Consider the following 11,065-nt stretch of genomic DNA (forward strand, 5'->3'; position numbering starts at 1 on the left):
TCAGGACATCGAACTTTAAAACCAAAAGCACAACAACAATTGAGAAACGTTCATAAACAATACACGTTGATTTTCTTTTTTTTTTTAACTTATTTATGTACATTTAAACTTCGATTTTACTTTGGTAAGAATTGCTAAAGGGCAATTACGTACATTTGCACGTTTAGATCAAACCAAAAATTTTGAGCCAAAAATTGCTAGAACAAGCGATATTCATTCAGGTTGGCGACAAAAATGGCCTCACAATCTACTTGGAATCGCAAAGCAACAGAGATAAGTCAATTTTTTTTTCATCCATAACTCTTTGAACACCAAACACTGAAGCCTATATTGACACCCTAAAATAAGATACGACTTTTTCTAAAAGCTAACAATGTAACAATTCTGATAAATATTTTTTTAACAAAATTGAGCTGGAGAGGTCACTTCCCAACAAAAACAACATTACAGATGGTTTGAACCCAGGCGTCATGTCATAAGAAGGTAAATTATGATCATCCGGGTGAGTGTAGTCCTGAGAAGGACTGTTTGAGGTGACTTTGACAATGTCACAGTCAATGTCACCTCAACATTTTCACTTATCATTTCAATTTATACAAGCAACCACCCTAGCTCCTGTTCATACGCAATAAACCCTTCCCGGGCTGATATTTATCAGTAGAGACTTGTCAACCCATATGTTTGGATTCCAGGCCTCAACGCCTTGGAAACCACAAAGGTTGCGAGTGAAACTACTGAAACTAATTATAAAAACAGGTCTTACACACCAGTACGTCAATTAAAAATAGATTTTTTTTGTTTTTTGTTTGTTTTGGACTATATCACACATAAAACAAATGGTAAACGGCGCAGTGTGAGCTAATGAGTGACGGATGCACCTGGGAGAACTGTTTTACTTCCCCAATGGAGTACTTGCATAAATATGCTATATAGGTATCTGCTGCTGTGAAAGCTATGTTTTTCCAAATAAGTTAGACTGGGATAAGTTATAGAAATCAGAGAGTTTTGTTCTAGAATAGGGAAACAATTTAGTCTGGAACATGTCCCTGGGGATAAGACTCAAGTGTAGGATAGGGTAGTAATTTTTGGTGTCTGTAGTAGGGTGGCAAAATGCGGCTGAACGTTGACTGATGAGGGGTTAGGGTTTCAGAGTCCCAGTATCACACCCCCATCCAAAAATCCACCGAGTACGTCCCCCGCAACCACCACCGCCCTCAACACTCATTAGAGGGCTATTACGCTTCGTTCGTGCTCAGCAACCTCCCGCGTGCATCCACTGTACCCGCTGCGCAGTTTGCTATTCGTAAATTATTACTTCTAAACGGAATGCAAGTTCTACAACACTACGGCAGGGATACCGTTTACTGTTCAGGTCCCTCCAGAATATTGTACACTGGTTCTTGGCCATATTTATCAACTTCTGAAAAAGTCGGACAATTGTCCTCCAGAACGTTGTACACTGGTTCATCTGAGAATTGAGAGTTGCAGTTAGCTTCATAATTGTCTTCTTCCAGTGTGTTATAAATTGGTCCCTCAGCTGTAGAAATGGCACCGTAATGACCAAGGCCCTCTTCGTATTCAAGGTTAGGATCCTCCAAAACGTTGTACACTTGTTCTCCACCATTGTTGGCTTGTCCATCAGTTCCTTCAGCGATGGGAAGTTCTTCCACAAGATTGTACACAGGTTGTTCTATACTAATCAAGCCATCATTTTGAGATGTTTTATTTTCAGCAGTTGGCTTTTCTAGACCGTTATACAAAGGTTCCCGAGTGTCCCTTTGCCCATAGACTTGTCCCTCCTTAATGTTCAAAGGGGCGTAGAAGTTGCTTGACTTAGTATCGTTTGCAGCTCTCTCTCCGTTGGCACATTTGGGTAAAGATGGGCGCTGTGGCACGCTGTAGGCCGATGTATACATTTCTGGAAGAGGTTAATGTAGTCATTTCATTAGATAATTTGCAACTGCTTATGTCCGCAGAAAGAAAACACATTACTTTTATGTTACTTCTTTAGTGAAAGATCTACTCAGGAAGAAAAAAAAAGAGTCATGTTTATTTCACCTTGGCCTGCTGACGTACGTGGCTCGCTAACTTGATGTTTGTTTTCCTCATCGCTTCGTAACGTTGAATTTGCTTGTAGGTTCACCATCAATGTATCCTGTATACGAAGATTACAAAATTAGAGTGCAGACAAATCAATTGCCGCCAATTGTCCAAGGGTTATCTATAGCTACAGTAAGGGGCTTAAAACGACAAAGGAACATTGCGAATCGACTTATGCTGGAACATTGATTATTTTAAATAAGATCCCAGTGACATTGCACTCAATGTCAGACCAGAACATTTGATGATCAGCCTCACTCGAGCGATAAGACTTGGCAACGTGCGGTAACCTTTGATTAAATTCTTTCATCATCATCATCATCATCATCATCATCATCATCATCATCACGTCCTTCTTCCCGACTTGGGGAATAACGTCTTAGTTAAGTTCCTTACCTTCCTGTTATTTACTTTGGAATTTGTAGTACTTGCACGAGGTTTCTTACTGTAAAAGAAAACAAACAGAGCAGTGATATCAGAGAATTCAATGTCTTTATAATAACTTTGAAAACGTTCACGAAGATGTCCAGGAAGGTATAAGAAGAAACAGATTTTAGAGGCATGGGTGATTATTTCTTCGATCGCTGCGATTTAGTGAGAACAGTTTCGGGGAGGAAATGACTGTCAATGTTGTATCCGTCAATTGTGCTGTGTTAGTAACAATGAATTAATAGTGCAGCGTCAGTGGCACTGAAAGGTGTTGAGAATAGTAAAGGGAAAAATTTAAATCCTTGCTCAACACCTTTCTCTACATCACTTGTACTGTTGAAAACTGATACTGCCATAAAATATCCCCTTTGTTGATTTTGCTTTGTAATTTTGGATCTATAATAATTTTGATGTGCTCTTTCTGGTTCTAGTATCATCACTATTTCAACGTATTTGCCTTTTTATTGTTGTTGTTGTTGTTGTTGTTGTTTTGTTTGTTTGTTTGTTTTGTTTTTCGGGGGGGAGGGGGCGTGGTTCATGTGACTAATTAGTGCAAGGGGCCTATTGTGAAAGAAAAAAACAGAATAATGGTTTACTTACTGTGCGTAGCGGCGGCGATAATAAACCAGAAGGCCAGCAATGATGGCGAAAAGTAGAATAATGGGCAGAACGATGCCTGCAATCAGACCAGGGGAAGATGATGAGCCTTTGTCTGTTTGCCGTTCACGACCTCCTAAACTGGGACGGGGAGTGACCTGGAAAAGCATAAAATGATCTCCTTCAGAAGAGGATCGGTGCACCCAAAGAGAGCCGTGAAACAAAATACTGAGAATGTTGTTTCTTGTGTCCCCAGATCTCAAATACAGAAGGTCGAAATATTTTTGAAAAAGAAGACGTCATGGGATCCTTACGTGAAAGAAATGTAAATTAATTGACAAGCAGTACGGTTTGTAGGGCAGCTTTAATTATTCTGGCCATCGGAAGGGAAAGATAATGAGGCAGGTCGCAAATTAATTGAAGAAGATGATCAACGGAAGAGAATCCACAGGCAGTGCACCAGTGGTGGAATAAAGTTCAAAAAGCAGCAAAAATTTCAAGTTTTTTTATATTCAGCGATGATAGAGAATGGCCGCCCACAATTCTTTTTAAGGTCTATATTCTGGTAATTATTCATTTATCTGTTAAGCCTTGTTATTGATTCATTTTGTTTTGCTCTACTTCTTTGGCGGGAGGGGTTGTTTTTGCTTTTATTGATTTTTGTTTCTTTGTTTTCTTGATTGTTTTTGGCTGGGTTTTTGTTTTCGTTTTTCTTTGTTGGTTTTCTGCTTACTGTAGGTTGTACTTACGTTAGAAAGGAATGCAGCAGTCGAGCTCAAGGACATCGGTCTGGTTGGAGTTAGTTTCCCTGTAGGTCGTGTGGCCTGTGACATGACTGTGGAGTCCGGTTGCAAACTGGGATCTGTTACAGGGCCTTTCGAAGACATAAACCGATAGTTACCCGGAGGGTGTTAGCTTTTCTGGTGTTACCCCAATTAAATATTATAATTATTATTATTATTATTATTATTATTATTATTATTATTATTATTATTAACGATGCTTACTATTTGCGCGAAGATTAAAACTCATGCAAAACATTACGCACAAAATTTGGTACAAATCGTGGAATAGTGGCATTTATTTACAACAGGTATACATTGACCTTTTTATTAGGCACACCAATTCAATGCTTTTCTCGCAACCCTGTATTTAGTAGCATTGAACACTGATGAATGGTTGGAGCAAATTAAATTAGAGGATAATTTGATGCAGTTACATGACACACTGATATGGGAAACTTGCGTTACACACTCACATTTCAGTTGTCCCATTAATTTAAGCGCCAAACACCCGTGATATTTGTTTTGCTTGGAGTCGGTGCATTCAATGCCAAGGTTAATAATTCGTCCCTTAAACAACTCTGTGCCATCAACGTTACTTTTAACCTGTGGAAAGAATGCATGAGATAATGAAGATAAAAGTCTTTATCTAATGATAAAACTCATTTCTTGAAACGATCTCTCAAAGTACTTAAGGCAACAAACTATCTGTTACTTTCATTTATTCTAGGGCTTCCGCCTCACACGTGATACACTGTTTTTCGAATTCTAATCGCCGCCGTCTGGCTTTGGGAGGGGGTTGGGCTAAATACGGTTGCAATGACATTAAGTGATGGGATTTTGGGCGTCTTCTCTTTAACTGCGCTCGAAATCGACTCACTTCATCGCACCTAGTAAAAAAATTAGGCCATTTTACCAATTATGACGTTAGAAAACCATAATTAGGCATCTCACGTTGCCTGTCATTTCTCGATAATTTGCCAATTTTTATTGGAAGGATTTTAAAATTTCGTTTACGCTCGTTCAAGCCCAAATGCTTTCCTTGTACTTAACAGAAAGAATCACAGGAAAACTAGTACCTTTTAGAGGACATCTTCGTCGTCAAAATCCCTCAAATCCGAATAGAGTTACAGAGGTTCAATTACCATACATTCACGAAATCAGTAACTCCATTATAACACCCAAAAAACAGGAATATGATAATTTTATTGACGTGTCGATGGATTACAGCTGTTTGCTTTAAACGCCTTTGGTTCAGCACAGAGTTCCATGTTTCGCATGGCTCATGGTGGACCTTGGTTTTAAACGTTGGTGATTTATTACTTCTTACCTGCATGTCAAAGTATCCGCGAGCAATAACTTGTCTAGTTGTAAACTTAAACAGTTTCTTCATTATAACAATATGCTGGCTTGACCAGAGTCGCACGCCATTGCATCCAAGATACCATGACGAATTACTGACTTCACATTTCTTCCAGCCAGAAGTTCCACCGCTTTCAATATTGATAGCAATTCTGTCGGGCACGCTTAGCGCGTACAACGGCCCACTAGGGGTGGGTCCCTCGGTCTTAAAGCCAATTATGTTGTTACAACCTGTGGATTATAAAAAAGATCGGTTTCTAAGTAACTACAGCAAAGGCACCTTATTACCTTTGCTTTAAAAGAACACACTAACATAAAACAGTATTTAAGGACGATATCTCCTTTTGCTACTGCGCATACTTTCTGCGCATCTCGGAATGGCCCGAAAAAGTCGGATTTCTTAACGGTGGGGCCTGCTAAAACAGAGATATATTGCGCAGTTTATAACTACGCGGGAAAAGCAGATCTTGGCAAGGGTTATTGGAATCCGAAAAGAAAATTAGGGATAATCACGCATTTTTCAGAGATAATTAAGCTTCAATTTGAGAAAAAGTGCCATACGTTGTTATGTATTTTGGCGCTTTTTAGAATTATTGTTGCTTAAGGTGGCCGAACACAGATTCTGTTAGTGATGCTATTAAGCGCGCGCCAGGGTTGTGGTACGCAAATACGGCAATCGATAAAGTGATCCCTCAATTTCACATGAAATGGATAATAAAGTTAATTTTTTATCCTAAATAACTAAGTTTCTCTTTTCTGGACTCTTTTTCTTTTCTTTCCGAGCAAAAAAGTCATTCACCAAGACCTTTTGCATGATTTTCATCTTTGCCATGAATCCCAATTAAAGCCACGCATGCGCATTTGACTAGAAAATTGTGACTGATTGTTTTCGTGGAAATGAACTGTTTTCTAAGGAACCGCTCATTAGAATTTCGTGACATTTGGCATGAAAATAGTTCCCTAAAAGCGTAACTCGCCTACAAAGAGAAACCTAAATCTAACAGAGGGTATCTTCACAAAACATAAAAATGCAAAATCAATAGTTACAGGAGATCTCTCTGTTAAAATTACATGAAAGTAGTGCAACTGTGTCAGTGTTTTGTGAGTTTTTCTGGATACAAAAAATGGAAAAAATCTAATGAGTACATTTTCTAAAAATAAAGGAAACCTACTATTTTTGGACGTTTAATAGTTCGCTGCGTTGCCATGGAAACGGTACTTAGCTCAACAAGACGTACGAAAATACATTCTCTCTTAATTAGTCTTACACCATACCAATTTTGGGCGTCCAGAAGTCCATAGTTTCCAAATAACGTCTTCTAACATTTGTACACTGAAAAACTGTATTCGGCCACCTTAATCACCTCTAAAATATCGTGGTTACCCCCAATTTTCTTTTTGGATTCCAATAGCCTTTGCCAAGATCTGCTTTTCCCGCATAGTCATAAACCGCTCAAAACACTTCTGTATTCAGTAGTAGACAGCGAGATTTACATGGAAATAAATTTCAATTACAAGGTTGAAAACACACATTACACGCACACAACACAACACGCAAGGCGCAGGCATATACCTAACAAGAAAAATAAAACTAACACTCAAAACTAGGCAGCAAATTGATCATCAGTGAGCAATAAAAGACAATAACAGAAATACGAGGTAGCAACTGTAATCCGTTTACTTAACCCAGTATTCTAATATCAGCACACATCATCTCCTCACCTATCTCCTTATATTTCTTCTAGAATAAGTTGGGAGAATTTGATTCGGCGTCGAGACATTTTATCTTTAGATGTGAAATGTGGGAAAAATAACACGTTTTACCTTGGGTGATAATCTCCTTTTACTCTTGGCTGTTAAGTTTGATCAAGCAGTGGAATGATAGCGAGAATTTCATCGATAGTTTAGTATATTTCGCGTTCATTTCCATTCGTTTTTGTTCTTGTTGTTGTTTCATTTATCGCTATCCTCGCTATCTTATTTGAAGGTTTAAGCAATACTACAGTGACTGTAAGAATTAAAAATTGATGCGTAGCCAGGATAAGACATATCAAAATATTTACAAATGTTCTCTGGCTAAAATTATAAAAGAAATCTGGGCCTTTGGCTGTCAAACTGTAGCCTTCGATGGACCGCCATTATGTGACCTCCATAATGGACCTCCATGATCCATCGAAGGCTGTAGTTTGACAGCCGAAGGCTCGGATTTTTTTTATAATTTTAGCCAGAGAACATTTGTAAATATCTTGACTGTAGGAATTGTTAGTAACGGAAAATCAAACTTCCAGGCTGTTTCTGTGTAATTGTCAGTTTTTCGTGCTGTTTATCTTTGCCGTGAACTGTGAAACCAAATACCCTAGCTTCCTGTTTATGTGCTTGCTCAAGTAAACAGAAGCTAACAGAGGAGCTATTTCGGCCAGAAGCAGTTTTATGAAGTGACAAGCACTATTTGTTGACCTGTCTCATCTCAGTGATCGGTTTGGTAGGCGAGACCTTGAAAATGTACCTAGTCTCAAAAATCTCGCTGGCATTAGATGAAAAAAAATGATGTGAAGATAACCATTTTTGAAATTACAGTTCAGCAGCTAAACAATGTTTGAGTAATCGCCTGATCACCAGAGCATGAAAAGATTTTAAAAGCGCTGCATCAGAGTCAGAAACTTTCCTTTTCCTGATCTTCGCTGTCTAAAAAACCATCACCTTCTTACCTTGGAGATTTCGTCTGATCTCCCTATTATTAACACACCTCCACTCGTCATCGTCGAAAGCAAAGGTATTCCTACTGCGTGGACAGGAACATGTACAGCTTTGAACTTTGATGGCGTCAAATGATCCACATACATCGCCTGCACTTGTTCGATTACATATTGAAATGGGGATTTTGAAAACGTCTTTGCTATTTGCTACAGACGGCCTGTATCTGTTAATCTCAAAAACATCTCCTATCGCGAAGCTAATAAAAACAAGGAAAACCAGCATCGATACCGGCGATGTTTTCATTGACTTTGCGATGACTTCATTGGCCATTATTAGAAGAGCTCTAAAACCGCTTTTCACCAGAAGTTCTTAGAATTCTTTGTCGGTAGGATTCGTGAGCGCGTCTCAGTATCCTATGTGACGAGGGGCTCACAGCTGGATAATGGTTTCTCTTTCCGTTTCTAAACAGGAAAATATAACGGGGAATATTCGTGTTTCAAAACGTAATATTCGTGATTTCGAAACGTTTGATGTTGACTCGTCACGCTTTGAGAAAGGCTTTTGTATCGACTGATTTAAGTGCCATATTTTAAGATCAAAACTTCCTGCCCTTGGGCTATTGGAATAAGCATTGGCGGACGTAACTAGAACAATTGTGGCTTAAAAGCTGAAATGCGGTTGTTTTCTACTGCCTTAAATGGTTTTCCCGCTTGTTAGAATTCAAATATGGGAAACAGACCGTGAAAAAATGTCGTCGTGCGTGCTGCAACAAGCTAAAAGAGATGTATAAATTATGTTCAACATTAGTTATAAGGTGACAAAATTGCCCTAAGAGGGAGTGGCAGACTTATTGTTTATTTCTTAAGAACCTTGCTGTATAAGAAGAATCTAATCCTCCAACAAGCTTACAAACAAGTACTAATTGAATATTCAATCAACTGTTAAAATGTTCCGCTTTGGCTTCAACAGTGTTATAGACAGGCTCATAAGGGCCGTCCCAGTAAGGTTCCTCCAACGTGTTGTAAATAGGCCTTTCTGAAGAGTTGTCACCATAATGACCAGGGCCCTCTACGTCTTCTAAGTTGAAATCCTCTAATCCTTTGTACGCTGACTCTGCACCATGATTAGCGGGAATTTTAGATGGTTGGATGGTGGAATGATCCTTGAGGATATTGAACACATGACGTTCTTAACAGGAATGATTTGGGGACGGTGTTTCAGATTTAGGTCTCTCCACCACTTCATAAAGCAGTTCCTGTGCGTTTCCCAGCCCATAGATATTATGTCCCTCTTGAATGTTCAGAGATGCGTAAAAGTTACTTGATTCAGGAGCATCTTTTGTAGCTGGGTGAAGTGGCACGCTAAACGCCGACGCGTAAACGTCTAAAATGAATCGTTTGGGAATTTCATGAGAATATTTTTATACCCACTATTATTGCTGTTTTAACTCCATGAGAGAAAAAACAACTGGAAACAATCAATTTAAATCCTCAAACGCTGACTTACGTGGCTCTCCTGGTTTAATACTGAGGGCTTTATACACGTTTTCATCATCATTTTCCAACGTCAAGCTAGCTTTTGAATTTATCACAGCTTCCTGTTGATATCAATATTAAATACAGTACCAAATTATTACCTGCTTCTTGTTAACTGGAGGAGCCATTCGCTTCATGAAGCCAATTTTAAAACGCACTTTGAAAAACATTGCAACGACCGTACGTTTTTTATCACCTGTGCATTATTTTCTTTGGTTCTTGCAGTGCTCCCGTGAGGCCTCTTGCTGAAAATAAAATAATAGAAATATTAGTACATAGTTTTCCGGATAGTATTGAAATCATACTTGTTGGGGGGGGGGGGGGGGGATATGCAACACAAATGTTAAAGAAGACAAAAGGTAATATTCATCTTCTCTGCAGGTATGCCCGTGAGACAAAAAGAAAAGCTGAGTACCCGAGAAGAGTTAATCGAGCCCGTGACCTATTGTAAACTAGTCGTGCAGATGCTCTAGCCACTGGGCTACATACAGGGACTTTCCTTCCGAGCTAGGCAATTTGCTAGGTCCAGTATCTACTGTTGAACCGCGATTTAATGAAACTCTATATACTGACAAAGTCCTCGATAGAGCAAACGATATTATCCAGTCCGGCCAATTAAAATGAATGGAACAGAGCCTCGATATAACGAACCATTTTCCCTAGTCTCATGGAACTTCGTTAAATCGAGGTTCAAATGTTAACAGTTCCCTTCTTCCAGGTGTTATTGTGGATATCGTATGCTTCGATCGAACTGCCGCTATCTTTGTTTGTAATGACGAGCGCAACCCTGGGGAGAGGCGCCAAAACGCTATACAGCCTAACGAGAGGCCCCTCGGTAAGTTTGACACTCTCCCCAGGTTGCCTTTGCCACTACAAATCAAGATGGCGGCTGTTCGATCGAAGCATACGATCTCGACAATCACGCAAGAAAATATAAGGGACTGTGACAAGTATCTTACATGTGACCGGTACAAGGAAGGTCATCGATTGCCTTCTGGGACGCAGACCTTTGTAAGATTTACCATCTTACTTCATTGAGGTTTGTTATTGTGTTTTATACAATATACAGTTTAAAATTCGTGTTTTGATTGGTGTTACGGAGTTTGTGATTAGACTGTAGACGCACGAATGACGTCACTGAGTGGTGTGACGGGCACACGTGATCAGCAGGGTCTAGAGTCCAGCCAGAGTGATTGGTCAAAAAAAGTTTTGGAAACTGTTTTGGTGAGTACTGGAAAAACATCGGCATATTTTCGCAGAAAAGTAAAATTGTCTGATGAAAATCCGACAAAGACCGTTTCAAGTAACCTCAATGGGGTTAAAAAAGTAAGAACTCTGTGATGTGACAAGGAAGAAAATCTTTGCCTAAAAATATGTCGCTGATAGAAGTCTGGTAATGGTGGACAATCGATCAAAAATCGCATGACGTGCTGTGATTTCTTGGGTCACTGGGAAATTCCTTCAGGATTAAAGGTTACTTTTGAAATTGTTGTTTGTGAAATTCTTTGTGATTTTACTCAAATTTAGGGGATCACAATTGCAGGTGCAGTAGTCTAGAAATTC

General features: G+C 39.2%; 2 protein-coding genes across 5 annotated transcripts in view; one reads left to right on the top strand and one right to left on the bottom strand.

Annotated features, from left to right (window-relative positions):
• The window catches only part of LOC146451062 (uncharacterized), a 35,235-nt gene extending 24,245 nt beyond the window's left edge, over window positions 1-10,990 (top strand). For all 4 annotated transcript variants that reach the window (XM_085099619.1, XM_085099617.1, XM_085099616.1 and 1 more), the window contains one exon: window positions 9,884-10,990. In XM_085099619.1, coding sequence (XP_084955745.1) covers window positions 9,884-9,895 — 12 coding nt within the window. In that variant the 3' untranslated portion in view covers window positions 9,896-10,990. The remainder of the gene's footprint in view (window positions 1-9,883) is intronic.
• Window positions 574-9,766, bottom strand: LOC146451065 (uncharacterized). Its single transcript, XM_085099609.1, has 8 exons — window positions 7,979-9,766; window positions 5,239-5,501; window positions 4,385-4,514; window positions 3,876-4,000; window positions 3,130-3,284; window positions 2,497-2,545; window positions 2,059-2,155; window positions 574-1,918 (listed from the first exon to the last, which is right to left on the bottom strand). Exons 1-8 carry the CDS (start codon window positions 8,295-8,297, stop codon window positions 1,362-1,364), a joined length of 1,695 nt encoding a protein of 564 aa, XP_084955735.1. The 5' UTR covers window positions 8,298-9,766; the 3' UTR covers window positions 574-1,361.
• Window positions 10,991-11,065: the final 75 nt, after the last annotated feature.

This window comes from Pavona decussata, unplaced genomic scaffold, assembly GCF_977016875.1.
Source record: "Pavona decussata unplaced genomic scaffold, jaPavDecu1.1 SCAFFOLD_403, whole genome shotgun sequence".
NCBI classification, from domain to species: domain Eukaryota; kingdom Metazoa; phylum Cnidaria; class Anthozoa; order Scleractinia; family Agariciidae; genus Pavona; species Pavona decussata.

Bases quoted from the DNA above. Each gene is read 5' to 3' on its own strand.
- LOC146451065 (XM_085099609.1), bottom strand. From the start codon at position 8,297: ATGGCCAATGAAGTCATCGCAAAGTCAATGAAAACATCGCCGGTATCG. The intron at 5,502-7,978 runs GTAAGAAGGTGA...TATAATCCACAG, and splicing joins GATCAGACGAAATCTCCAAG to GTTGTAACAACATAATTGGC. The intron at 1,919-2,058 runs GTGAAATAAACA...AACCTCTTCCAG, and splicing joins ACGTACGTCAGCAGGCCAAG to AAATGTATACATCGGCCTAC.